The 25,499-nt window shown below is 37.3% G+C and overlaps 1 protein-coding gene across 15 annotated transcripts in view; it reads right to left on the bottom strand.

Moving 5' to 3' along the window:
• Positions 1-819: 819 nt before the first annotated feature.
• The window catches only part of MBD5 (methyl-CpG binding domain protein 5), a 413,153-nt gene continuing 388,473 nt past the window's right edge, over positions 820-25,499 (bottom strand). For 12 of the 15 annotated variants that reach the window (XM_059927806.1, XM_059927809.1, XM_059927808.1 and 9 more), the window contains 4 exons: positions 23,893-25,101; positions 13,264-13,376; positions 4,299-4,374; positions 820-1,319 (listed from right to left, as the gene is read on the bottom strand). In XM_059927806.1, the coding sequence (XP_059783789.1) occupies positions 1,248-1,319; positions 4,299-4,374; positions 13,264-13,376; positions 23,893-25,101 (1,470 nt within the window). In that variant the 3' untranslated portion in view covers positions 820-1,247. The remainder of the gene's footprint in view (positions 1,320-4,298; positions 4,375-13,263; positions 13,377-23,892; positions 25,102-25,499) is intronic. The other 3 variants (XM_059927811.1, XM_059927812.1, XM_059927813.1) reach the window with 3 other exon arrangements.

Genomic DNA, 25,499 nt, shown 5'->3' with positions numbered 1-25,499 from the left:
GCCACATTAATATATATATAAGAATCTGTGAATGGTATAAATAATTCTTTAAATAAAATAAATCTGATATGTTACATAATACTGATAAAAAATTACCATTGCTAATAATTTCGTAAGCCACCTTAACTTCTGGTGTAAGTAATACTGATGAATGGATGTGAAACTTGCTTTGATGATTTGTACTTAGTTTTGCTGCTATAGAAAACCTGAATTATAATCAACCTTACCTCTGATAATGGTTTCAAAGTGGGGCTTTGCCTCCATGTATGGAAACAGAAAGTTTTATCTTGTCAGGTATTGTTTGCAAAAAAACCTCAACTCTGAGCCTCAGTGGTGGTGCAGCATAAGCTTTCTAGTTCAAGAGGTGGCTATCAAGTGTTAACTACAGACATGATTGAGTAAAATATCCCATCTAAGATTTCTTTTTTTTATAAAACCTATCCTACTTTAAAACTTAGGTAAAAAAAATATGCAACAAATGGTTGCAGTTTCTGAATTCTTAATTTAGACCTGTGAGCCCTTGTCCCTTTAGAAATCGGCAAGGTTTCGATTTCCTAGACACCCGAAATCAAGTCCAGTGCTTCCAGGCAAGGTTCATTCCAAACAGACAATATAGATGGACACTCAGTGGTGTGCAGTGTATGTCATAATTCAGTTAATACATTATCATGCCTTTTCTCTGCTGTTAAATACAAAAACAGCATCTTTTACATTATCATAGAAAAGCATTTAGGTTGTATTTTTATTTATCACTTTACACTTGTAGTCTCTGGTAGGTGTACTCCATAGAAACCAAAGAATTTTGTACACTATTTCTTTGTACAATAAAAGATAAAGTGTGCATTAGGTATGCTTGTACATGACAATATTGTACAATATTTACATTTTTGATATCACCATGAAATTCTGCATTTTCTATATACAACATGGAAAATTCTTCAGAAACATTTGGACTATTTCTTATAATCACAATTTTAGTATTATAGAAAAAGAGTTTCTCAGTAATCTCTTGACTATTTATCACTCTCATCATTCAGGGATTCTGATTGGTTTTCCAGCATTCATTATCCTTCCTGATCAAAAAAAAAAAAATATTGTATCACTGTTTCTTTTAGCACCCTGTGGCGGTGTTAACTATCTGCCATAGTATAAATATTGATATAACAGTGGCTATATCAATACTTATATACAGCTATATCTGTGCACATTCCTTTAATAAACACTGCGCATTGGTGAAGTAGTCCCTGTTATCTGGAGATCTTCCTCCTCTTGGGTTTGGGGGGTCTCATTTGTCTGTCTCCCTGTGGGATTTGGTGAACCTGGAAATAAAAGAGATGGGGAAAAAAACAACAACAACAGAGATTGAAATCACAAACACCATACGATTTCTGACAAAGAAACAGGGTAGGGAACAGACTCTGGCCCTCATTTTCTATCATTGATATCCTGAGGCATTTAAAATGTTTACCAAGGCCCAGATCACAGCGTGCCCACAGTCACTACAGAGGATGAGGAATCTTGGAAACGAACAAGCAGAGCAACGCTCTGTGGACCCCCCCGCAACTAGTGGAATACAGAGGAGGAACTGGAAAAAAAAAATCAATGTGGGAAATGGGACTTGCATACCCCCCGCTGTCCATTTAAGACAAAAATAAGACGTTTCCCATCAGAGATTCCCTGGATCACTAATTTCACTGAAGTCTGGAAAAGTGGATAAATACATACTAAACATATTTTCTTCTTTACTTCATCACTGTACTTATTTTATAACTGCTATGAAGGGTCAAAGATAATACAAACATGCTCACAGCTCAGCCCAAGGAGGTTTACTTAGGAGAAGAATCGGATGGAAAACAGAATACCACTACCATCTGTTGGCAAATCTAAGTGTGTGTAGTCTGGGAAGAGCAATTCATACAACGCATCTTTATACACTAATGCAGAAACTAGCCGCATTTAGGGCTGTGTATCAGATCGAATGGGGTGGGGCAGCAGCAGAACTTGGTTCCCAGGTATCAGACGGCATGTATGGTTTTGAGGGGCAGAGGACAAGTGCAAGGGAGGTGATCAGGTGCCCCACGTTGTACTGCGGCTGTTGTGATACAGATAGGAGGGGGCAAGGTCAAGACCCAGGAAAGGCAGGATGCGCCCAAGGCAATGGTGTAGTAAATGCTTAACAATCAGCTCCCTGTGGAGGGACACAAGCCCACTGTAGCATATGCCAATCTCTGTGGTATAATACGTGTTTCCACCACGGCCAATTTCAGGCTACCAATGGGATGTCACAGAACTCAGACTTGGGAAGAGATGTGCAGAATCAGCTCTCAAGATCCACTACAAGTTGGCTCAAATGCATGTTTTAAAGGTAATGTGTAGATAAAAGCAAAGGCCAATGCTATTCAGAGTCAAATACAGAAAACTTTAAAAAATATTATATTTCAAAAATAACACCTATGAGTTTCTCACACTGCTTCATCCTCCTAACCCCTCCATATACATTCTTTAAAACCACTAGTCTCTGATAAAGAGCCAACTGAAACCTTTTTAAAATTGAGGAAAGAAGCCTTTATTCAAGACTGCAAACTAGTAAGCTGTGGATCAAATGTGGCCTGGAAAGGGATTTTATTTAGCTATATGGTGTTTTAATATTTCAAAAATAGTTGGCAACACTAAAAAATGAGAAATTTTACTTCTAGACTTGTAGCATCTCATGAAAAATGGGAAGATCTTGCAACACTGACACAATTCCTCACATGGCTCAGATGTGCCGCAGCATGGAAGCAGGAGCTCCTTCTGGACAGAGCACAGCCCCCAAGTTGCCAGGGTCCCCAGCACTGCTGACTGCCTGCTGGCCACAAAGGCCAAATGTCCTGAGACAGAGACTAGCGAGATATTGCCAAACCCATTTCTCTTCTCCCTGAGCAGGCACGGTGTATAGTACATTTACTGGTCCCCTTGAATTAAGAAGGCCACATGATGGCCTTTGGGTCAGGCCAGTGGAAAGTTAGCAGAAGTGATGAGCTTTCAGGTCTGGCCCATAAAACCTATCCTGGTGTCCTCTGTGTACACGGTCTTCTCTCCCCTGCTGGGCTGGATGCAAAGGATGTAATGGGGCACTCTGAGGCCCTAGGGAAGGGTGGACACTAGAAATAGAAAGAATCTGAGCCCCTGAATGACTGTGCGGAGCAAGCCCTTCCTCAACCAGAAGGAGACCCAAGTGAGGAACCATCTTTATGGCGTTGAGCCTCTAAGACTGAGAGTTGGTACACAGCCTACCTTGACCAGTGCATCTTGGTTGGCATTTCTTAATCCACTGAAATTGCTCTTTTACTCATACCTGACCCCTTTTACTTAATGATATTATTTGCCTGGCCCTAGAAGGCGTTTGAGTTTATAATCTCCGCTCCAGAATTTTCCTATAATTCTACCAGGAAAGTTAACATCTCAGGGTCTCAGTTTACCCACTTTTGAAATGATGTGTCGGATCACAAAATCTCTAAAGTCCATACCAATCCCAACACTCTATGAACGTATAACTTATCTCTGTCATTCAATAGCCACTAGATGACTTGTTAGGATTCAGATAACCTTCTTAACAGTGTCAAGTAAACGTAAATTACCTTTCATTGCTGAGTAGCTTTCGATAATTCACATTTATTAGAGATTACCAAAATTATATTTTGAGCATTTACATTAGCCAATATATAAATTAGAGAATGATGAGTAAACTTCTCACATTCAACACTATTATATGCACCATCCAATAAAAATGAAAAGAAAAAGTAGACTCTACTTCTTTAAAACCAGTGGTTATAGTGTTAAATAATTTAACAACAGGATTTTGGGCCAAATATTTTATTTTTTTACGTAATAGTAGAAAGGAAATGAGAGATCTATATACTCTTGATCTTGACCCTATGTTCAATTTCCCTTTTTGTTTTATGGGCAGAGTGAAATTTATATTACTGAATACTTAGGCAACACTAATGATCACTGCTATTCTGAGAGTCAAATGTAAAAGCTGTGATTTGAACTTCAATATTTTGCTGCTCACATTTTAAAAGAATGTTATATGGGGAAAAAAGGGGACTTATCTCAGAAAAAAAACATAGTTAATACCACTAGGTTATTTTTTCTTAAGTTATTTTTAATCTTTTCTGATATCAGTCTTTTTCTGAGCCTAGTAATTTAGCATTGCTATGTGAGTTGCTTGACAGTACTTAAGAGACTTTACCAAAAAGTATAATACAATTTATTTCCAAAGAAACACAATATAATGGAAAAATAAATTAACTTACAGTCCCAGACATTTTGTCCAGTTCACTCATGGCCTCATGAATAGCAGCTTCTAAATGGTTATTTAGCTTTCCACTTCTGGAATTAATGAAAACAACACACCAGATTAACAAATTAAAGAAACAAAATCTCAATGTAATTCCCTAATCAGAGAACAGAAGTACCCATTCCGCAAGAGAAAGTCAATTTATATTCACATTTGACAATTCAGATGACAAAACACTCTGGGATTCTCACGACTGAATACTAATGATAAAGTCACATAACTACAGAAAAAAAATTGAACACATGATTGGGGAAAATGGATTCTTTCCCCATCCACATGTTTCTTCCATAGTCTGATGATTTTGCAAGAAGGCTGGGCCACAGGTCTCTTTTCCCACCGATGTAGCTTGTCCTCTGAGAGTCCAGCCTGCTTTGCATTGCCTTTTGTTCTGGCTTGTCTCTTTTGCAGGCGGTCCGGCTGTGTAGCCAGAGGAAGGGCTCTGAACTTCAGGCTCTGGCCACTAGGGAGCTCCCTCTACCCTCTCTGGAGCGTCCTGGCTTCAGGAGTTGAGCAAGTGAAGGCTGAAATCCTGGTGCACATTTGTTCCAGGTGGGAAACAGTTCAACTCGCTACACCTGAGGCTCTGCCACATTTTTTTTTCCCCCCACAAACCAAAATGACATAACTATTTGAGCAAATAAAGAATGATGGGCTCAGAGTGTCTATCACTCGTCTGACCTTTTCTCTCCACTCAGCATACCATCACATGTACTATAACACATGGAACATCTGCCATGATTGAAAGTTTTATCTAGGAAGCTGTTGAACTAATTACTAAAATCAGGCAAATCTACACTATCCATGTCTATAGTTATGTCCACTCTAATATTTCCTTCTTGATGCATATAAAGAATTACCCAATTATTCTGAGTACTAAGGTGATTCATTTCATTTATCTTGTCACGACAATTACCAGAAAAGCTGCAGAGGTAAACCTTTTCAAAATAGGCTGTTAGCATGGCTTTCCAAGAATTAAGTCCTATCCCAGCATCTACATGGAGACTGGAAATTTGCAGTTGTAGAAGACTTTGGCTCACAGACCCATTTGGTTTGGCTCACATCATGTTTAGAAACATATTTGAGCTTTAGTGGAATGCTTTTATTTATTTATTTATTTTAAAAATTTATTTATTTTTGTTCGTTTTTATAAATATATTTATTTTTGGCTATGTTGGGTCTTCATTGCTGCACGCAGGCTTTCTCTAATTGCGGTTAGCAGGGGTTACTCTTCGTTGCAGTGTGAGGGCTTCTCATTGTGGTGACTTCTCTTGCTGTGGAGCACGGGCTTCAGTAGTTGTGGTGCACGGGCTTCAGTAGTTGTGGTGCACGGGCTTAGTTGCTCTGCGGCATGTGGGATCTTCCCAGACCAGGGCTTGAACCTGTGTCCCCTGCCTTGGCAGGTGGATTCTCAACCACTGCGCCACCAGAGAAGCCCTAGTGGAATGCTTTTAGATGAGGCCTTTTGGTTTACCACAGCCCTCACCAAGTTTTACCCTCATACACCAGGACTGAAAAATTCATACATTTAGTTTCTGTATATAATCCTGAGTAGTATACTGCTAGGTACCTTGTGGATACTCCATATATTTACTAAATAAAAATATTTGTCTAAAGCTGAAACAACGGCTCCATATTTTGGGAAATATATATGCACTTAAGTCAGTTTAACTGAAAGGAAAGATTAATGTAGTGGTTGTAACTAAATTATAAGGGCAATGCAGCACCAACCTCTTCCCCCCCCTTTTATTGGCCTGTAAGCTAGTGTCTAGCTTTTATATTCTTCCCATTTACTTTTAGAAATGTAAACAATGCAGAAAAGTGCATAGAATAAATTAGCAATCCCTATCAAACCCATTTCCAAAAATAAACTTAATAAATTACATATTTCCTTTAATTCTTTTTTATAAAAAAATTAAGCTGAAGTTCCCATTTGTTATCAATTCCTAGTCCCATACTCTCCCACCCTCCTCCCCAAAGGCAACTAACTGTGTTGTGTATTCTTACAGTGTGTTTTAATATTTTATATGATATATCCATGAACAGTACCTAGTATTGTCTTTTACATGTTTTTTATATATATATATGAACAGTATCTAGTATTGTCTTTTACGTGTTTTTTATATATATATCATACAAATGGTGTCCTGATATACCTACCATTCTGCAACTTTTCTCTTTCCCTTGTATTGCTGTTTTTGAGTACTGTCCAAGTTGATATAATCTATTCACATACTATCTTTTATTTACCTACCTTTTCCAGTTTTAAGGGGCCCCGGGCATCTTGTGGAGTCAGTCTGAGTTGTTTTCCCAATGAGGAGTTTGCTAAGCATGATTCTGGGTGACTGGACAGGAATCCAATCCCAGGACTTTGTAGGGCAATTTAAGCTGAGCTGGGGTTGGGCCGGGGCCCCTTTTGTGGACTGTTTAGCAAACGTCTTGACAGTATCACAAACTGCCCAGTTGCCTGACAATATTACACCTTCTGTAATGTGTTAAATAGCTTTATCCTTACTATTTCTTTTGTATAAAAGTATGAACATAAGTTTAAAAGATATTTGTTATGCATTTTTATTTACTATCTTATGGGTTTAAAATTGACTATGTAAAAGTTCTAAATATCTAAAAAGAGGTAAAATGTTTCAGTGAAAAACCATCAGAGAATCTTGGTTCTCTCACCTTTAATAACAAAAATAGCTAGTATTTATTAAAAAGTTTACATGTGCCAAGAATTGTATTAAATCTTTATATACATTATTTCATTTAATCTTTAAAACAATCTGATGAAGTAGGTATTATGACAACTGTTTGTATGCAATACTTCATGACTTTTTGGGGAAAATTGGTGAAACCAACTGCAATTTTATAACGAAGAAGATGGATATTTAACTGCAAATAGTTTTCAAAAGTAATAGAGTCATAAAATGTTTTCCCTAACTATGAAAAATTACAGTGACATCACCATTAAAGAATAAAAATAATTCAACATTATTTGTTGAATAAATAGACAAAATTTTAGGAGTTTGTGATTTCATTCTTCAACGAGATATTTAAAATGTTTATAAACACCTTGTATCAATTTAAGGTAATTAGTATGTTTTTCCTTTAACAAACTTAAGTAGTTATTAGAGGGTGAAATGACTACTTTTGGAAGAGAGAATAAATATGGAGACATGGCGCAGGAAATTACATGAATACATCATTGGAATCAAGAGGTAAAGAGAGTTTCCCAGATGTCAAATCTGCATACTAATTTTTATACTAGCTGGTCAAGTCAGGAAAGAATGAGCTTAAAAGAGGAAGAGAAAGCTCCATGAGTCCATGAAATGAAAAATTAGTCAAAATTCAGTCTTCTAGTCCAGAGGGCCTCCTTATGGAGTCTCTTCTACTATTTTCTCTTCCCCACTGACATTTAATGATAAACATTTTTACTGATGGACACTCTAAAAGCTACTTGATTAAGCAAAAGATGTTCATATAATCACATTTCTAGTTATTAATGGAGATAATTGCCACTTACCTTCACTGCCTACATTGTCACACATTACCCTTATCCTCATTAGTTAAAAAAAAAAGCCAGGTACACATCTGTGAATGGTATGAGAAATAAGAGGGAAGTGAGAAGTGCACGTTGCTCTGGACTATCAGGTCAGAATTTAAGCAACTCACTTCATGTAGAACAGAACAAACTTGGATAAGACATAAATGTCAAGAAACTTCGATTCTAAAACCTAATCCATAGGGAAAGTATGAAGATTTAAGAACATTCAACACATGAGAGATCAAGATGGTGGAGTGCGAGGACACTGAACCTACCTGCACACCCCACCCCCTGCCCCAATGAATATATCAAAAATACAACTGCTTGTTGAGCAACTCTCGCTGAAAACGACCTGGAGACTAGCAGTAATGACTCTTCTACAACAAAGACTGTAGAGAAAGGTCCACATGGAGTCTGGTAGGAAGGGAGGAGAAGATATCTGGTCGGGAGTCGCACACAGAAGAGGAGGGGGTATCACCAGCTTGGAGATCCTCCCTGGGGAGCACGGGGTTCAAGCCACATTCAGGCACCCCAGCCCTGGGGTCCAACACTGGGAAGATGAGCCCCTTAGCTGGTTTGAAAATAAGTGGGGCTTACTGGAGGGCTGTAAGAAACCGAGACTCCGCTCTTGAAGAGTGCATGCACAGACTTGCTTACCCCACCGCCACACACACACACACACAGCAGAGAGACAGCATATTGGAAACAGCCTGGTGCTTTGGCTGTCTTGCCAGCACACTCCCTAGCCTGCATTGGGCTCCTGCTCCAGCCCTTCTCGCTTTGGCACTGCTCTCCACTAGGGCAGGGGCTGCCATTGCCAATGAGAGTGCACACACTTAGAGGGAACGGAGCCCGCACAGACCCTCTGACCAGGGCAGAGGCAGCGATTGCCAGTGCACGTATCCCTGACCACATCTGGAGGGAGGAGAACTAGCCCAATATATCAAGTGAAAACACTACTTTAAAAAGATACATGTACCCTAATGTTCATAGCAGCATTATTTACAATAGCCAAGATACGGAAGCAACCTAAGTGTGTCCATCAACAGATGAATGGATAAAGAAGTGGTATATATATACAATGAGAATACTACTCAGCCATAAAAAAGAATGAAATTTTGCCATTTTTAACAACATGGATGGACCTGGAAGGTATTTTGCTTAGTGAAATAAGTCAGAGAAATACAAAGACTATGTTTTCACTTACATGTGGAATCTAAAACAAAAAACAAAAAAAAGGAATGTAACAAAACAGAAACAGACTCACAGATACATAGAACAAACTAGTGGTTACCAGTAGGGAGGGGGTGGGGTGAAGGGCAAGACAGGGGAAGGGGATTAAGATGTATAAGCTACCAGGTATAAAATAAGATACAAGGATATAACATACAGCACAGGGAATATAGCCAGTATTTTATAATAACTTTAAACAGAGTTTAATCTATAAAAATATTGCATCACTATGTTGTATACCTGAAAGTAATATAATACTGTAAACCAACTATATTTCAATTTTAAAAGATAAAGAAAATTTAATACAATAAGTATCATTTCTTGGTTTTAAAGTAAAAGTGTGATTTATGTTATTACTTTTTCACTTTCCAGATTCATAAAAATAAGGTTACTGAACAAATATATATGTACATATAGGCAGAAGATTTGATCCTCACTTAAAATCATGACATATCTAAAAGCTATGCAATTTTTTTCTTTAATGAAGCTATTTCCTCTTTTAAGTAGAAAATGACCCTGAGTGATTCTTCAATAAATACATTAATATTTCTTTTGTGATTAGGCTGTAATAAGCACATCACTTTAAAGATATTTATTTATTGTACTGTTTGATTTGATTATAGGATATTGAGAATTAAAATGACTACATAATGCTCTAAACGTCTAATATGGTGATAGAAAGTTTCAACTGGCAAAAATACGTGATGATTTTGTTTGTTTCACCTGCATCTTCACCATAAAAATAACTTTACTAAATACCATGTGCCAAGTACTACGTTAAAGTTCTCTTTATATTATAACAATTCTAAGAGGTTGGAATTAATATCCCCATTTTAGAAATGGAGAATTTAGGCTCAGAGAGGTTAAATAACATACCCAAGGGTACACACAGCTATGTAGTGATGGAAACAGGATTTCAACTCAGGTCAAAAACCAACTCCCCTACCCCCTGGTTCTCCTCCTCCTTTCTGATCACTATTCCCATCTCCTTCATTATCTCTAGTAAATGTTCAAGTGCCCCAGCGCTCAATCCTTAGCCCACTATTTAAATTGGTAAAAGTATCCCTATGTGACTGCAGTCAGTTTTACATAATCAAATACCACTTCTTCCCAGTTTCAGACTTGTACCTGTGGGATCACAGGTACCTCACACTGCACTCAACAGTTTTCTCCTGTGTTCCCCATTTCAGTTTCCACTACCCATGAAGTCACCCAAGCTAAAACCCTGAGAGTTGTCCTTGATTGCTTGCTCTCCTTCACATTCCAACCAAATCACCATGATGTTCTGTCAGTTTTACCTCCCAAATATTTCTTGATCATATTCCTTCTCCTCCACTCTCATGGCTCCCCTCCTGGTTTGGGTCCTCATCCTCCCCTGTCCTTTGACGACGCCTCCTAAATGGGTGCCTTTGTCTCCAATACTGTTCTCCTAAAATTTATCCTCTATATAGCTATATCTAAAGTGAAAATCCAACCACCTGTCCCCTTCAGGCACTTCCAAATAACATAGAGACCCACGAGGCCTTACTAGGCCCTTTATGGTCTGGCTCCTGATTATATCTTTGGCTGCATCTTTTACAGTTCCCTGTCCCCTAAATCCAAATGCTGATCTCATCTAAATGCTACCCCCTACCCCCACTCCATTGTCCTTGTTTCCTTTGTCTGGCTAATACCTATGCAGTGTGTAAGGTTTGGCTCAGATATTAGCTCCTCTAGGATGTCTTCCATTACCTGAGTTTAATGCCACTTCTCTGTGATCCCCAAATATACTATACATATTCCTGTCATTGCAACTTTAGCATCTTAATTATTTGTTTCTTCATCTGCCTCCTTCACTAAACAGTGATGTCCAGGGACTATAGCATTGTGCCTAGTTGGCACAGATATTTTGCTAAATTAATCTCCTTAAATTGGAGAATAAATAAATGATTAAATAAATAAATAAGTGATTGGGTTCAACATATTTATCATTATGTAACCTTCAACTAATTATTTAAGCTATTTTGGTCTGAGTGTCCTCATCTATAAATGGGTTCAGTAATTCTGGCCCATCTTCTGATTGGGAGAATAGAAAAATGGATTTTAAATCATATATGCAAAATGTAAAGTATTCTACTAGGCATTTATAAGGCAAGTCAGTCTACTTAGACAACAGTCTGATAAACAAAGCTGTTTTGCTTCATATTTTTGTCTTTTACCTCTCCAATCCATACTCTTAAGTTTATGGTTTCATGAGAGTTCCTTTAGATAATGCCACTTAGGACTCGTATAAATTCACCAGAAATAGCAAAATGGCTTTGAGGAAAAATGCTTAAACTGCTGTTCGTTACTCATTACCTTTCAGAAATTGCTTAATAGCAAATTTATGGGGAAAATACAGCTCATTTCAAGGCAGTATATCTAAATATTTGGAGGAGTTATTTTATTTCTGTGTTATCAACAGTTTTGGATATATTGCACATAATCCAGCTAACTGGCATACCTCACCAAAGAAAAGATTTCAGGGATATTTTACATCCAATAAACAAGTACTATCCGGCTTCCTTGGTGGTGCAGTGGTTAAGAATCTGCCTGCCAATGCAAGGGACACGGGTTCGAGCCTTGGCCCGGGAAGATCCCACATGCCGCGAAACAACTAAGGCCGTGCACCGTAACTACTGAGCCTGAGCTCTAGAGCCCTCAAGCCACAACTACTGAGCCCACGTGCCACAACTACTGAAGCTTGCAAGACTAGAGCCCGTGCTCCGCAACAAGAGAAGCCACGACAATGAGAAGCCCGCGCACTGCAACGAAGAGTAGCCCCCGCTCACCGCAACTAGAGAAAGCCCGCGCACAGCAACGAAGACCCAACACAGCCAAAAATAAATAAATAAATAAATAAATTTATAAAAAATAAAAATAAAAAAATAAACAAGTACTATTGAATATTCTAAAGCAAATGGCCCACTGAAAATTTGTGACGTAGGTAGTTTGCAATTTCCCTCCTTTCATCCAGACCTTGTATGAATTTTATAGGCTTTATTCTACTACTAACCTCTGCATTGTGTCACTTCAGTCAGAATAGAGGGGAGGGGACTTGCCTCACTGTGTGCCTTATCAGATCTATAGTGAATCTGGCAATTCACTTGGCCCTCACCACAACCAGTGCCAACTTGCTACCTTCCAAAGGAGTCCCGAACATAGGAGCACAGGAGTTTACTCCTTGCAGCTGGCATCTTTTTATGAGACATTCTAGTGAGGTGAAGAGAGTCTCCCCAAGACTTGTTGAGTTCTAAAATTTTAGCTCTGGCAAGAATTACTGAAGACACCACTAAGAGAATGATTGCCCTTTAATAGATATTATTATCATTACATAAGTCTTTTATACAAGATACACTACTAATCATTATGTTTTCATAATTCTTAGATGTTGGATAATATGAAAATTATAGTAACTGAACAGGTGTATTGATTATATATATATTTAAAATAACTTTCCATGTACATATACAGAAGCACATTTATAGTTCTCTACCTTAAAATGAAATAATAGTTATGATATATAAAACTACATTGCATTACAGTCAAATTGTGTTTCAAACATTATCTACTTGTCCATACTACATTTACTCAGACTATAAAGATCTAGAAAAAACTGAATGATAATAATGTCCCAAAGTTCAACTTATTATTATAATTCCAAAGAAAGCTTAATGCCCCTGCCCCAAGAAAAAATAATTATCTACCATCACTTTGACTAACAGTTAATCTGCCAAAGTTATTCACATGTGTACAACTCGGGGTGGGGGCGTATTCCCCCTCCCAAAGTATTTGAATTACAAAGGGATATACTTTTGCTACACTTTCAGAGACTAATTGCTACATGTTGAGAATATTAATCATATTTTCTTTCCCATTAAATGGGAGGGATGGAGACGGAAGGAGTAAGGAAAGAGCTGATGAGGTGGGAAACCCCACACACAGTATAAATTGTTAAGAAAATATTTTCTGTGTAGCTGATTTATCTATAATGGTCCTCTTGGATGATAACTTAAGCAGTACTGAGGCAAGAACCAAGATGGACAAAATCAGTGAGATTTCATTGTCCCTTTGAAGGAAAACCAGTAAATTATATGCTTGAAAAACAAAACAGAAAAAAAATAGTGCTTACTTTCTGTTCCTTTTCCGGGCTCGGCTGTAAGCTTCTAAACCTTCTGTTAGTGTCTTCAACTTCTCGGGCTCCACCTGAGTGAAGGCATGAAGACCAAACCACATTACCCAGACCTGCAATTGTTAACAGTGTGTTTATTTTCCTGCTGTACAAGCAGGTGCTGCACTGGGGGAAGGGAGGCTTAACTCTCACTGCCCTGTCAAATGCTCTGTCCTCACTCTAGCAGAGGTTGATTCTGCGGCTCCCAGGCTGCAACATCAGGGGAAATGAAAGACTGGCTTTCAAAAGTGTCAACATTTTCAAAATAATGTTTTAAGAACAAAACTTGGAATTTAAATAACCTTCATTTCACAAAATCATATCAACAAGAGATCTTGGTTTGCTTTCTGCACTGTCTGATGCTCAGCAATTGCAAAGCTGTATTACATTAGGGATGAACAAGGGCGGTGGTTAGTGAAGGGGGTGGACTTTGGAGCCAGCAGATGGAAGTCTGAATCCAACCTCCTCACTTTCCAGCATGAATAAAACACTTAAATTTCCTGAGCCTCAGTTTCCTCCTCTTTAAAATGAGGACAATAATACCTACCTTCCTGCTAGAATCGCTGTGAGAATTAAAATGCAACAAGTCACGCTGAACACTTAGCTAAGCATAGAGCAGCTAGTGTTATTCAGTATGCGTTAGGCTCTGCAGAGGCCAGAGAACGAGTGGGGCACTAAGCTGCACGTAGTCCTTAATGATGTGGGAAGAGGGTGTTGCTACACCTGATGGGCGCGTTCTCTCCCCTGTCCTGCTTCCCCCTGCCAGCCTAGGTTATGTGACGTCTGCTATCTCATCGCCCTGTGCCACTAAATGGTGGCTGGGGGATTAGTGGGGAAGGGGAGGTGCAGCCTTTGCCACCTGCCCCTTATAAACTCTATCATGGTTCTTGAAGCCACTTCTCCTAAGAAAAGCAATTAATAAATAGGAAAAGTTGTATGTGAATAAAAACACATTTAGAAAAACACTGCTACTTTTATTGATCTTAAACACAATCTAAGTAGAAACAGTACTGCTTGCTGTGTAAATATAGCTTCAAAGTAAGTCCCCCACCATCCCTTAACCCAGTTTTTCCCTCACCCCTACACTACTTTTGTATAAAAATTCAGAGGTTGCCAAAACGCCTAGTGGGTAAGAAAATTTACACTAATAAGCAAGGAAATGATTAACTTTTGTCTTTAAATCTTCCTGACTCATGAACACCATTCATAAATAATTTTTCTTGGACCCCTTCAAATCTAGTACACAGTAATGATTAACAAAGGGTCTCCATTATCAAGTCTGAAAACAAGCACTTCTAATTATTCAATGAGAAAAACAGTCAAATAATGGAAACATTTTCCTTTTCATGACTTCTGTATTTTGTCCCAAAGGATCCAAATGTCTTATATACACACGTTCATTGGGGATACCTAATCTATTGTGCCAGAACAAGAGAGAACTTTGTTCCAGTAACAATTCTACAGGAGTGATGAAGTGTCTTATTGGGATGACTGGAAAAGCTTAAGTAAGATGAATATATCCATGTGTTGTTTTTTAAAAAAAGGTGCCTGGATACCTTTTCACATTTCACATTAGAAATGAGGTTCTATCTTGCATTCACTCACACAAAGAAAGTACGAAAGATATTTCACACATTACATTTATGTAATTTATAGCTAATTCTGCTTATATTTAAATTATTTTCTTGGCAGCAAGGAGAAAGCTCTCCTGTAACATAAACTTCTATTAGACACAAACTGGTGTAGTGAGAGATCGCAGCAGGGATTGATGCAGGCAACAGAAAGCAGATTCACAGTGAAACAAAGCAACACACCACAATGAAAACTTACCCAATTGGTCTTAATTTTAAAAACTTAGTTAGGTTGAACCACTTTTAAAAAATCATCTATTTTTGTTTTTAATTAAGAAATAAGGGGCAGTAAAAGCATTTCTTGTGCATTTATTATGTAGAAGGTACTGTTTTATTATTTAATGCGGTAATAGTGCATACCAGTATTGTTTTGTCATTTTACAGTTGGGACTAAGTGAGTTTAAGCAACATGGCCAGAACTGAAACTCAGATCTGACTCCAAAGCAACCTCTCTCCACCACACCAACTCTAATATACATTGAAATATACATAATATATATAGGTATATATATAAATATATACACACACATATATACACACGTAGGTATATATGTATATACACATATACTAAAAAAATTAGGTCAAATTATTTTAAATCCAATTATAGTTTTATAGATATTTAGATGATACTTGCTCAAACTTATCTTCAAAAATTTTTTTATGCTTGGATAATTTTCTGGTGATTTTTTTGAACTAATTCTCTACCATGATTTCTTCATTTAAATATGCCTCTAAGGTTCTATGGTATCTCATAATAAATTACATTATTTATAAAGGATTCAATGACCTTGAAAGAGAAAGCAATGATGGTGCTTTCTGAAACTAAATATAAGTAAGACACACATCACTCTGTATTTCTGAGATGACAAGATCATACATTTCCACAAGTAAATGTTTAGTTTATTTGGTTTCACAATTTTAGTATTCTTCTGTATTATGAAATATAATACCTGAAGCGGGTGTGTTTTTTCTGGGGAAATATTCATCTACTTATACAATATTCAAGAAAGTCTTTAAGGATACCTCCCCCCCACCAAAGGTATCAGGGAACAACAAAATAAATTCCATCTCTAGTCAAATAGAAATCATATTTAATGATTTAATGAATACTCCCTCATAAATTACTTAGCTAACTTGTAAATGAAGAAAGTACTGGGAATCAAATACATAAATATAACATTAAAAAGATTAAACACATACATATTTTAAAATAAAACTTACACTGAAGGAGCAAGTAATTTCAGACACTATTTTAATCTGTAATTTCATAATCTTATATTCCTGTATATCCAAAAGGCAGAAGCTCCATAAGTTGATTCCTATCTTGGTGAGAAATTGGGGGAGAACTTTATAATGTATCTTTACCGATAATCTGCCAACATATTCTCATTTTAACAGTGACGATGCTAACGGTAATGGCTATCATGGTATAACTCTGCACATGTCATTCTAGAATTAGAAAAAGATACCCAGAACTTATATGTATTTATAGTACATATATTACCTCATGTATCAATATACACATATGTTGAATCCTAAATCCCTTCTTTCATTCATTCAGATTCTTTAGATATAATAATTCTTTGACATAAATAGTCCTGTAGTCTGTTCCGTAGGGTTAGAAACATACCCATAGAGCCAGACATTATTATATGGTGGAAGTTTGAGTTTTCTGAACAACTCTGAAGCTCTGGTTGCTTATTCTGTTCAAAAGGCACGTATTAAACATTTGGTAATTTAATTAAGTTTGATATGGGGTCAGCACAGTAGCATGTAGTGTATCTCAGAAGTAAGTCTATGACAAAAGGAGACACAAACATTTCAGAGAGCCAAAGTGACCCTCTGAAAGCGAGGTATAGTATGTATTAGAAGAACCTGGACCAAAGATCCTAGATCACTTTTGAATAGAGCCAGTTAACTAGAGAAGATGTCAAAATTCCCCCACAGGTTTTAATCCCTGATAACAGGATTAAATCTCTTGGTGATTACTTTGCTGGTACTTAGTGCTGAGGCAAAGCTGTCACACAAGGTCAAAGGATAGAGCAGAGCCACGTCACAGATTTCATAACAGAGATAGAACAGCTGACCTCAATCGCCCCTTTTCATTCTTCACTTCCCATCCCATTTCTACAGTGTCATCAGCTCCTGTTTTTGGGGGAATGGTATCATGCAAAGAGTACTAAGCTTAGAATTAGGAGACCAGGGTTGGGGCCTGGTTTAACTGCTTGTGACTTGTGCCCTTAGGAATGCCACTTCCCTGAGCTCCAAATGGAAATAATTGTGTGCATCTTTATGGAGAGGATCTAAAAAGATTATAAATAGGAAGGTGCTTTATAATCACCAAAGCAGTCTTTCCCAAAGTGCCACTGGTGGCATGTGAAATTGTTTTAGGTGGAACATGGACAGACCTTTAATCATTTTTAATAGTTATATACCCCTATAAATTTATATTAGAAAAATATGAAAACATTATACCTATGATTTCACATATATCTTAGAATAAGACTAGAAGTTATTTTTAAAGTGGCTTGAATAGTGCCTACATAATACGTGCCAAAAATATTTGTTGAATGAATAAATAAATGAGTAAATGAATTTAAAGAAAAATTTTAACTAATAGTACAGGTAACATGTGACTTGAGCTGAAGTCTGGGAAATGCAGTTCTGAAGCAATAAGCAAATAGGAGGCATTTATTAGGTTTGTTGTTATCAAATATTTATTAAATAGTAACTATTTTAATAGTAACTATTTTAATCTTCAAGCTGAAAGTGTCTTGCTAACTTAAGTGCAATATTTCAACAGTTTTGCAAGCATGAGTATTAATGATAAACAAATAATTTGGGGTAAAAAGTTGACTCACCTGTGACAGAAAGGATGAATCTAATTTTCCAACAATAGTACTTTAGGAAAAATCCATAAAGTGAATCACAATTTTTTTCAAAGGGACTAAGCAAATCCACATTATTACAGTTTTAGTCAGTGGCACTATCTGAGGCTTTTTCTTGGCTTCCTTTCCTCTTCAGTTCAGATAGCAGCGTTTTTAAGTACTAGAGAACTATACACTAGGACTAGAGTAAATCTATTCTAAATATGACAATACATTTCATATAGATCCATAAGACATATAGAATTAAATGTTTTGAATAAACTTGTACTTCTAAGGATACACTGTTTAAAAGTCCATATAACAGAAGCATGTATTTGCCTCATACCTGAGGTTTCATTTGCTACTAACCACATGACAACCGTATTGACAAGCTCAAGAACTCTGTGCTTGGTCTCAGTTATCTATGAATGGAGACAGTCCTCCTTTTCCTCTTTAATCTTTCTCAGAAAAAAAAAAAAAAGTTCATGGTATTCCACAATTTACTAAAGTTTACCTAAGCTTTGTACTCAGTTTAGTCTTTTCCCTAATATTCATATTTTTGGTGTTACCTAGTTTTTCATTTTTATTACCTTTCAAATTCTGATCAGGCACTGACTTTGTTTGCCTGGATTTTATCTTGCTTATTCCTTTTCAAAAACTATTTTGCTCCTTTTTCAAAAAGATTCTGTTGCTACAGAGCACTGATTGCCCCAGCCACCCCACCAACCAAAATGCAGCCCAAATATTGTGGATATTGATTGGGTATAGAGAAAATAATTCATTTCCAGAAGTGGTTAAGAAAATATATAAGGCAAAGGGAATACACAAAGAACACTTTCAACAGAGAATGATAGTACCAAAGAATATAAATAGTTAACACTGATAATCAAGCCCAGAAAGAATGTTCTTCAAAGTAACAGTGTTTAAACCTCACAGGAGGGTATACCTCCCAAATTTAGTTCCCAGGCTCAATTTCTTAAGTTACACCCCCCCCCCCCCAGAATGCCACTGTAAGCTATCTCTGGTTTTGCTCCATACCATCAAAACGTGAGTGCATGTGATACTGAACTGACGTACAGAAAGTGATTGTCTCAAAAAGAAATTCGGCATGAGTTTTAATAATGATGAGTTCTTTCTGTTTTGAACTACCATTCAGAGAGCTACTTTAATCTCTACCTGTCAAATATAACCATATGGAAAAAAGTCAAAGTGTGAGTCTAGAGAATGAGCACCCTACCCATTGCTTTTAAAAACGTCTTCATTTAACCAGATGATGTTGAACCAACATGTAGAACTTTTCTGGGTAATCAGGAGATGTCTCTACCTGTCCAACAACAACAAACATTTCACTGAAAGGAAACATTTTGGTGCCAATATAGAAATAAATTCTTTCCTAAATTTGGCTTGAGTCAGAACACACATCGAATGTAAGAACAATGAAATATGAAGACCAATGGGACAGTGTGCAAAAAGAGTAAAAATAATCTATTCAGAAAAAAATAAGAATTTTATTTTTTTTGATTACTGATAGTCAATCCTTTTAGGCTCGTTAATGTAAGATCAAAGATGGCGGATGATAATTACAAAATATATCTTAGGAAAAAAAGAGCACTTTTTCCTGTTTTAAAATAGTTATTGAAATAAATACATAAAGATAACCATTACCCCCCATAGTTGCACAGGCTTAAAATGTTTGTACATCATAGTGTATAGGTATAACGCCAGTGGAAGCCACTTTCCTTTCCAAGAATTCCTTAATACGGTGCCAAGATCTGGCAGTACATTTCTCCAGCCATGACTCAGCACTGAGGTCTTATTCTTGGCCACTAAATCTGAAACTATAAAGGGTTCATGGTGCAGAGAGAAGCTTGTACCACTTCTTTAGACAAAGTATAAATATCTTCTAGATTGTACTTTGTTACAAACTGATAGTCAAAGGAAAAAATGAATTAGTAAGGAGATACACCACTTCCTGAATGGTGTTATATAAGGCACATAACATCCTTCGGTGCTGTCACATAGTTTCAATATTGGGACAGTATTATATATAGGGGTGATTCAGCACAACTTTTCAGACTGTTAAAAATCTCTACTAATTAATATTGTTGAGTGTTTTGGGGGGTAGGAAGGTAGAGGAAGAAAGTCTGAGTTTATAGTGTTTAGAAACATTGAGGAGAGGGGGACTTTCAAGTTCACTCAACAAACTAAGTGCTTTAAAATGCTTCCAAGTAGAACTCCTGCTTAAAATGAACAGCTAATAGGAATTTATAATCAGATATGCCAATTTGTATGCAACGTCCTGAGGTTCATAAAAAATAGTTATAAACTATTTCATTCATTAAATATGTTATTATTATCCTTTCACCCCCAACCTGGTTAGTAAGTCCTTTTTACACAGATAATGCATAGGTAAACAATAATGAAGGTCAAATGACCAAAATTCCATAATGGTAGAATCCAAGTTCCTAAGGTTGTTTAATACAGTGCTTGCTTTGGCAGCACATATACATAAGGTTGTTTAATATAGACAACAGAGAGGAGGCGGCTAATTTTTACTGAGCCTCTTTTGTGTACCATCTACTTATGGTAATGCATTTAATTCTTAAACATCATTCTGAGTAGGGATTAATATTCCCACTTGAGCAGTGAGGAGATTTCAGCTCTGGAGATTAATATACCCATTCAGGACCATTTAGGGAACTGGCAGAGGTGCGTTTAAGCTCACACAAGAATGCCCGAAGCCCAGGCCTCTTTTTGCCACACCTGGCTTTCTCTCTAGTTCTCCAAGGACTGTGTTCACACAGTATTTGATATTTAGAAATCATACCTCCTAGAAAGGAATCTCAGAAATTGCAGGACATTTCTAATGCATTATTAGTAATTCTGCTACATTTAACACCCCACGGAAGATTAAAAATGTCTTTCTAAAATCATAAGCTGACCAAGTCATTTACTATCATGACAAACAGTTGGCTAAAGTGTCAGGTTATGGACAACTTGGAGATCTCAGCGCCTGCTCCAGTCACAGCCCTGACCTCTCAGTCCAGAGACCACTCGTGCAACCTGAAAACATGAGAGGTGCCTGGCTTGCTCTGAACTAGTAACCTGCAATCGTGTTCATTAATTATTATTATTTTTTTCTACTTTGCCTGCTTCCAAAAAGGATTTGAAGTGACTTGCTGAGAACAAAGATTGTAACAGAAAACAAATGATAGGTTTGTGAGATGTGAGGGATGGGAGGAGGTAAGATAATAAATCTATTCTAAAACTTGAGTTAACACAGATTTTATCTGGTGGGATCTGACAGGATCTTGGATTAAGTTACATACTTGGGTGGACACAGAAATACTAGTACGAAAACCTGAGAGGCTAAGAAGGTTTTAAATAATCATGTGTAAGAAAACCGTTTAGCAAACCTTTTCTTTCGAGATACTACAGAGACACATACTGGGGGAAATGGTCCCACATTCCACATCAGCAAGACGGAATTAATAAGATTTTACTATAATAAACAAATAGTTTATGAAGTCAGTCTCTGTCTTCCCCTCTTGACTTTATTAAAATGTCAGGCAGTATATGGAAGGAAACCTAATACACTGCTTACCTTTCTAAAAGCAGAAGTTTAGTTATAAACGCGGAAGACTTTATCCAATATTGTGAGGACTAAGGAGTTCTATGTAAATAAAATTTACATCATAATTGGTTCACAACTTTAAACCAATTTTACTGTAAAACAGGTTTTATAGGAGATCTTTTCAAATAGATCATGCTTTGTCTTACACAGATATTAACCATAGTTTAATCTTTTCTATGTGGACCAGGATCACCAGGACATCAGGCAGAGGACATTTGGCTTGAAGTCAGAGAGATCTGTGTTTGAAATTTCACCTTTCCTGGTATTATAAACTGAGAACAGGGTTTGGCTAGCTGGGCATCATGAAATAAGGTATGAGGAAGCCCTTCCTTTGTTTGGTGAGCTATAGGGGGAAAAAAAGGGTCTGTGAAATAGCACTTTGTTTTTTTATGTGCAAAAGTGAGGTAGGTCCTGAAAAGACCAGAGGTTTTTAAAATGTTAAGTGCCCTAGAGCTTTTAAGGCTGTTATACCTTGCTTTTTAATGACAGATAAATATTTCATGTGTTATCATTAATATTTTATTATAAATTTTCAGTTTTTCACCTCTAAATGTTTGCTTTCAATTACTTTTTCTGATTTACCAGAAGTATTTTTAGTGTATCTTGATATCAAGATTTTGATATCAAAGTTTTGAGAATGCAAAATTACAATGTCAGACAATGGGAGGGGGGATATTTGAATTTACAGAAACAATTTTATGCTCTCTATTAGGAATTCACCTATTGTCTATAATAAAGAAGAATCTGGATTTTTGAAACACTTTTATTTTATAGTGACTGAAAATCAGTTGAGTATTTAAATAAAGTAAAATAAATGTTTCTTGGACTCTTAGATAATGATTTTTTTTTTTAAGTGCATCTCCTTAAACATCAGTGAGGAACTCAGATCTCAGGAGTTTGCTAACACAGACTAAGCAGAAGATTAGGACCACTGTTTAATGTGAAATGTGTTGAAAGTACATGCCTTTATTCTCCTGAGGACATAAAAAGATATTTAGACAAGTCATTTAGGACAGGAAGAATGTTTCCAGGAAAGGGAGGCCATAATCTTTTCCTTCGTTAAGCTTTTTTTGGTAAAATGGCACACAAAAAAGACTTGGTTTCATCTGCACAGAGATTATAAAACAGTTTAATGTCTACATCTTGTATGTGTAGCAGTTCCGTTTATATCATAAAAGCCCAGTTTTGCTGTTTCTAATTATATTTTGAATAAACTGTCAAAAATATTTAGGTTTATCAACCTAAAGAATGATTGTCTGGTCTCAGAGAGATTAGAGAATAAAATGTTTTGTGAATAGGAGTATGGAATTCATTTTCTTATCAAAGGTAGAAACATTATGCCCAGAGTGTATCCTGACAAGTATATATTAGGCATTATAAGCAATGGGTTTAAGGACCTCCCGGTCATTTGGAGAAAGACAATCCTTTTACTGTGCTGGCAAGAATGCTTTTGGTTTCCTTTGCCATGAAACCTAAATGCCAGTGGAGGTTTGAGCAGAGTTGAAAGAGCTTTATACAATATACTCTTTAAGAGAATAATATATACCTGTAAGAGGAATTTTTATTTCCTAAGGAGATGAAAAATTACATGTTTCTTCATCATATGTGGGGAATGTACATTATTATCTCCTCCTGCTCGGATATAAATTTTTTCTAAATGTACATTATTATCTCCTCCTGCTCGGATATAAATTTTTTCTATCTACTTTAAACATTCTGCATATTTCTTGCCTAGTGAGTCAATTCTACCAATTGTGAGGGGGAAAAAGAAGCTCAGAAGACCCCTACTAATTTCTTCTAAATTGAATGGTAGTTTCATGGAGAAGTTTTCATTTAATTTATGTGATCAGATTGTGTTAAGTAGAACCAGACTACGGGGTTAAACATTTCCATATGTTATAAAGACCCAGAACGTTTCCTGAAAGGAGACTCCATTCTGAACTCAGATGTTACCTGCTGCTTCCAGAAATGGCTGCAACTCCACCCCAATTTTACCCTCTCGCCAGCTCTATGTGTCACATGTCAGCATATGGGAGAGATGCAGTCCCCTGGCACTTCCTGCTGCCTGGGAGGACCCCTACCTCTGCCACACTGCTGGTTTCCAACAACCACCATATTTTTTTTTTCTCCCATCATTGCCAGTTGCCTTCATTCTCTGTGTATGAATGAAGAATTAGGTACATGCAAGGAAGGAAGGAAGGCAAAGTTAACAAAATTCTGGAAATCTAGTTCCTGGGTTAGAGCCACCCTGAGCCCTAGTGGGATCTACAAATGCTTCACAACTCACCCCTTGACGATACGACATTTTGGTGACTACAACCATCCCCTCTTCATTTTATGCTCCAGAAGTTTCTGAGACCTCAATGAGTCATGAAGAATCCAAAGTGATGATAACAAAAAATAATAATTGATATCTGAACAAAGGTTAGTATTTGACAATGGATAAAGATTGGTATACCTTCCCTTCCTCGGGGCTTTGTTGACAAGAACTGTGAACGTCGTCTTCTCTTGCTAATTTTCCAGGCCAGGAAGTCAGTCCTTTGATTTGGCCCCAGACCAAGTCGCCAACGTTGAACGTCCTTGGCCTATAATGTATCAATTCATTTGAAGAAGGGGAGTCTGGATTCCTTAGGTCATCTTCACTACTAATGCTTTTAGCGTCTGAAGGGCTAGGTACACACCCGTTAATGCTTTTGGCATTAAAGTCTCCATTGTAATGGATGTAGTCTTTGACCAGAGAACTTTCCAAACTATTTGAGGAGCTTGGAGATTGCTCCTCTAGGACCAGGTCTTGCTTTGTGGTGCTCAGCAGTTCTCCAAAGCCCCGACTCTGTCGAGGTCTGTTCCCATTGATGTGTGTACATCTTTCCACAGTGTTCTCTAGTCTCTCCTTAAAACTCATCATAGTTCTTTTGTAGTTATTATACCTGAAATTTTCCTCCAGAATTTTATCCCCTTGACAGTTTCTTGGTGGTAACAGTATTGGGTGCTGTTCCCCAGGCAGAAATGGCAGTGTAGAGACATTGTTGGGTCTTTCGTGACAAGGACTATTGTGGATATGGCCTGGATGATCTAAAAATTCCTCCCACTTCCACCTGTTTCGCTCCCCTCCAGGGCTTGGCTCCCCATCCCACTGTTTTTTAGATGTGTGGCAACTTGCCGACTTGAAATATTCAAACCCATCTCCTTCGTTTGCGTTTTTCCCATGGTCCAGATTGCTGGGCAGCCGAGCCCCTCTTACACTTCTCAGCCTACCATCATGACCAACACTGCCCATGTTTCGTCCATGAATGACCGCACTGACAGCACTGGGGAGACTTAATGGGTCACCAATTGAAGCAGTGAAGGCACTCATGGCGCTCAGAGCTGGAATGGGGCTGATCTGAGTTGTACTGTTGACTGCCGTGGTGATGACAACCTGCATTCCTTTGCTGGCTGCATCAACAACTGCTTTGTAAATAGCATCTATGGAAGCATCACCTTGGCCACCCACAACGAGGCCATCCTTCACCTGTTGACCAAGAGATGGGTCAATCCGCGATTGCAACTCACAAGATGTATCTTGGAAAGGTGGAAGTGTAGTGTTTGGATTTTCGGGAAGTGCTGTGAGCCCCGGCTGAGTGCTTATTCTTTTGTTTAGGAGAGCTGCATCTTCCTGCATTCTCACCTTAAAGAAATAGACAGGAAGCAGTGAGAGAGAGAGAAAAAAATATTCAAGTCCTTAAAGAGAAAGACCATAATTTTAAGATTTACCAGAAGACAAACAAATATAACAAGGAAGGCAATATAAAGAAAGAACAAGACTCAAAAATGAAATTAAAAGTCACTCTGTATAGAAAGGCTTATGTCTTGATTATATTTGGGTACTGTTTCTTTGATTGAAACATGTAACAGATTTTTTTTTTTAAAATCATCATTACTAAACACTCTCTAGGAAAATTAAAGTTGAGGTGGTTGGATACAAAATGTTTCCAGGTGATGACTCCATGTTTTTAGTGTCATTACAGGTTTTGCAACTTGGAATTCAAAGAGAGAAACAAGTCTGTCCCCAGCACTGCTCAAATT

This window comes from Balaenoptera ricei, chromosome 7 (assembly GCF_028023285.1).
Source record: "Balaenoptera ricei isolate mBalRic1 chromosome 7, mBalRic1.hap2, whole genome shotgun sequence".
Lineage (NCBI taxonomy): Eukaryota > Metazoa > Chordata > Mammalia > Artiodactyla > Balaenopteridae > Balaenoptera > Balaenoptera ricei.
Note: the sequence above shows the minus strand (reverse complement) of the source record. Positions and strands in the feature narration are given on the sequence as shown.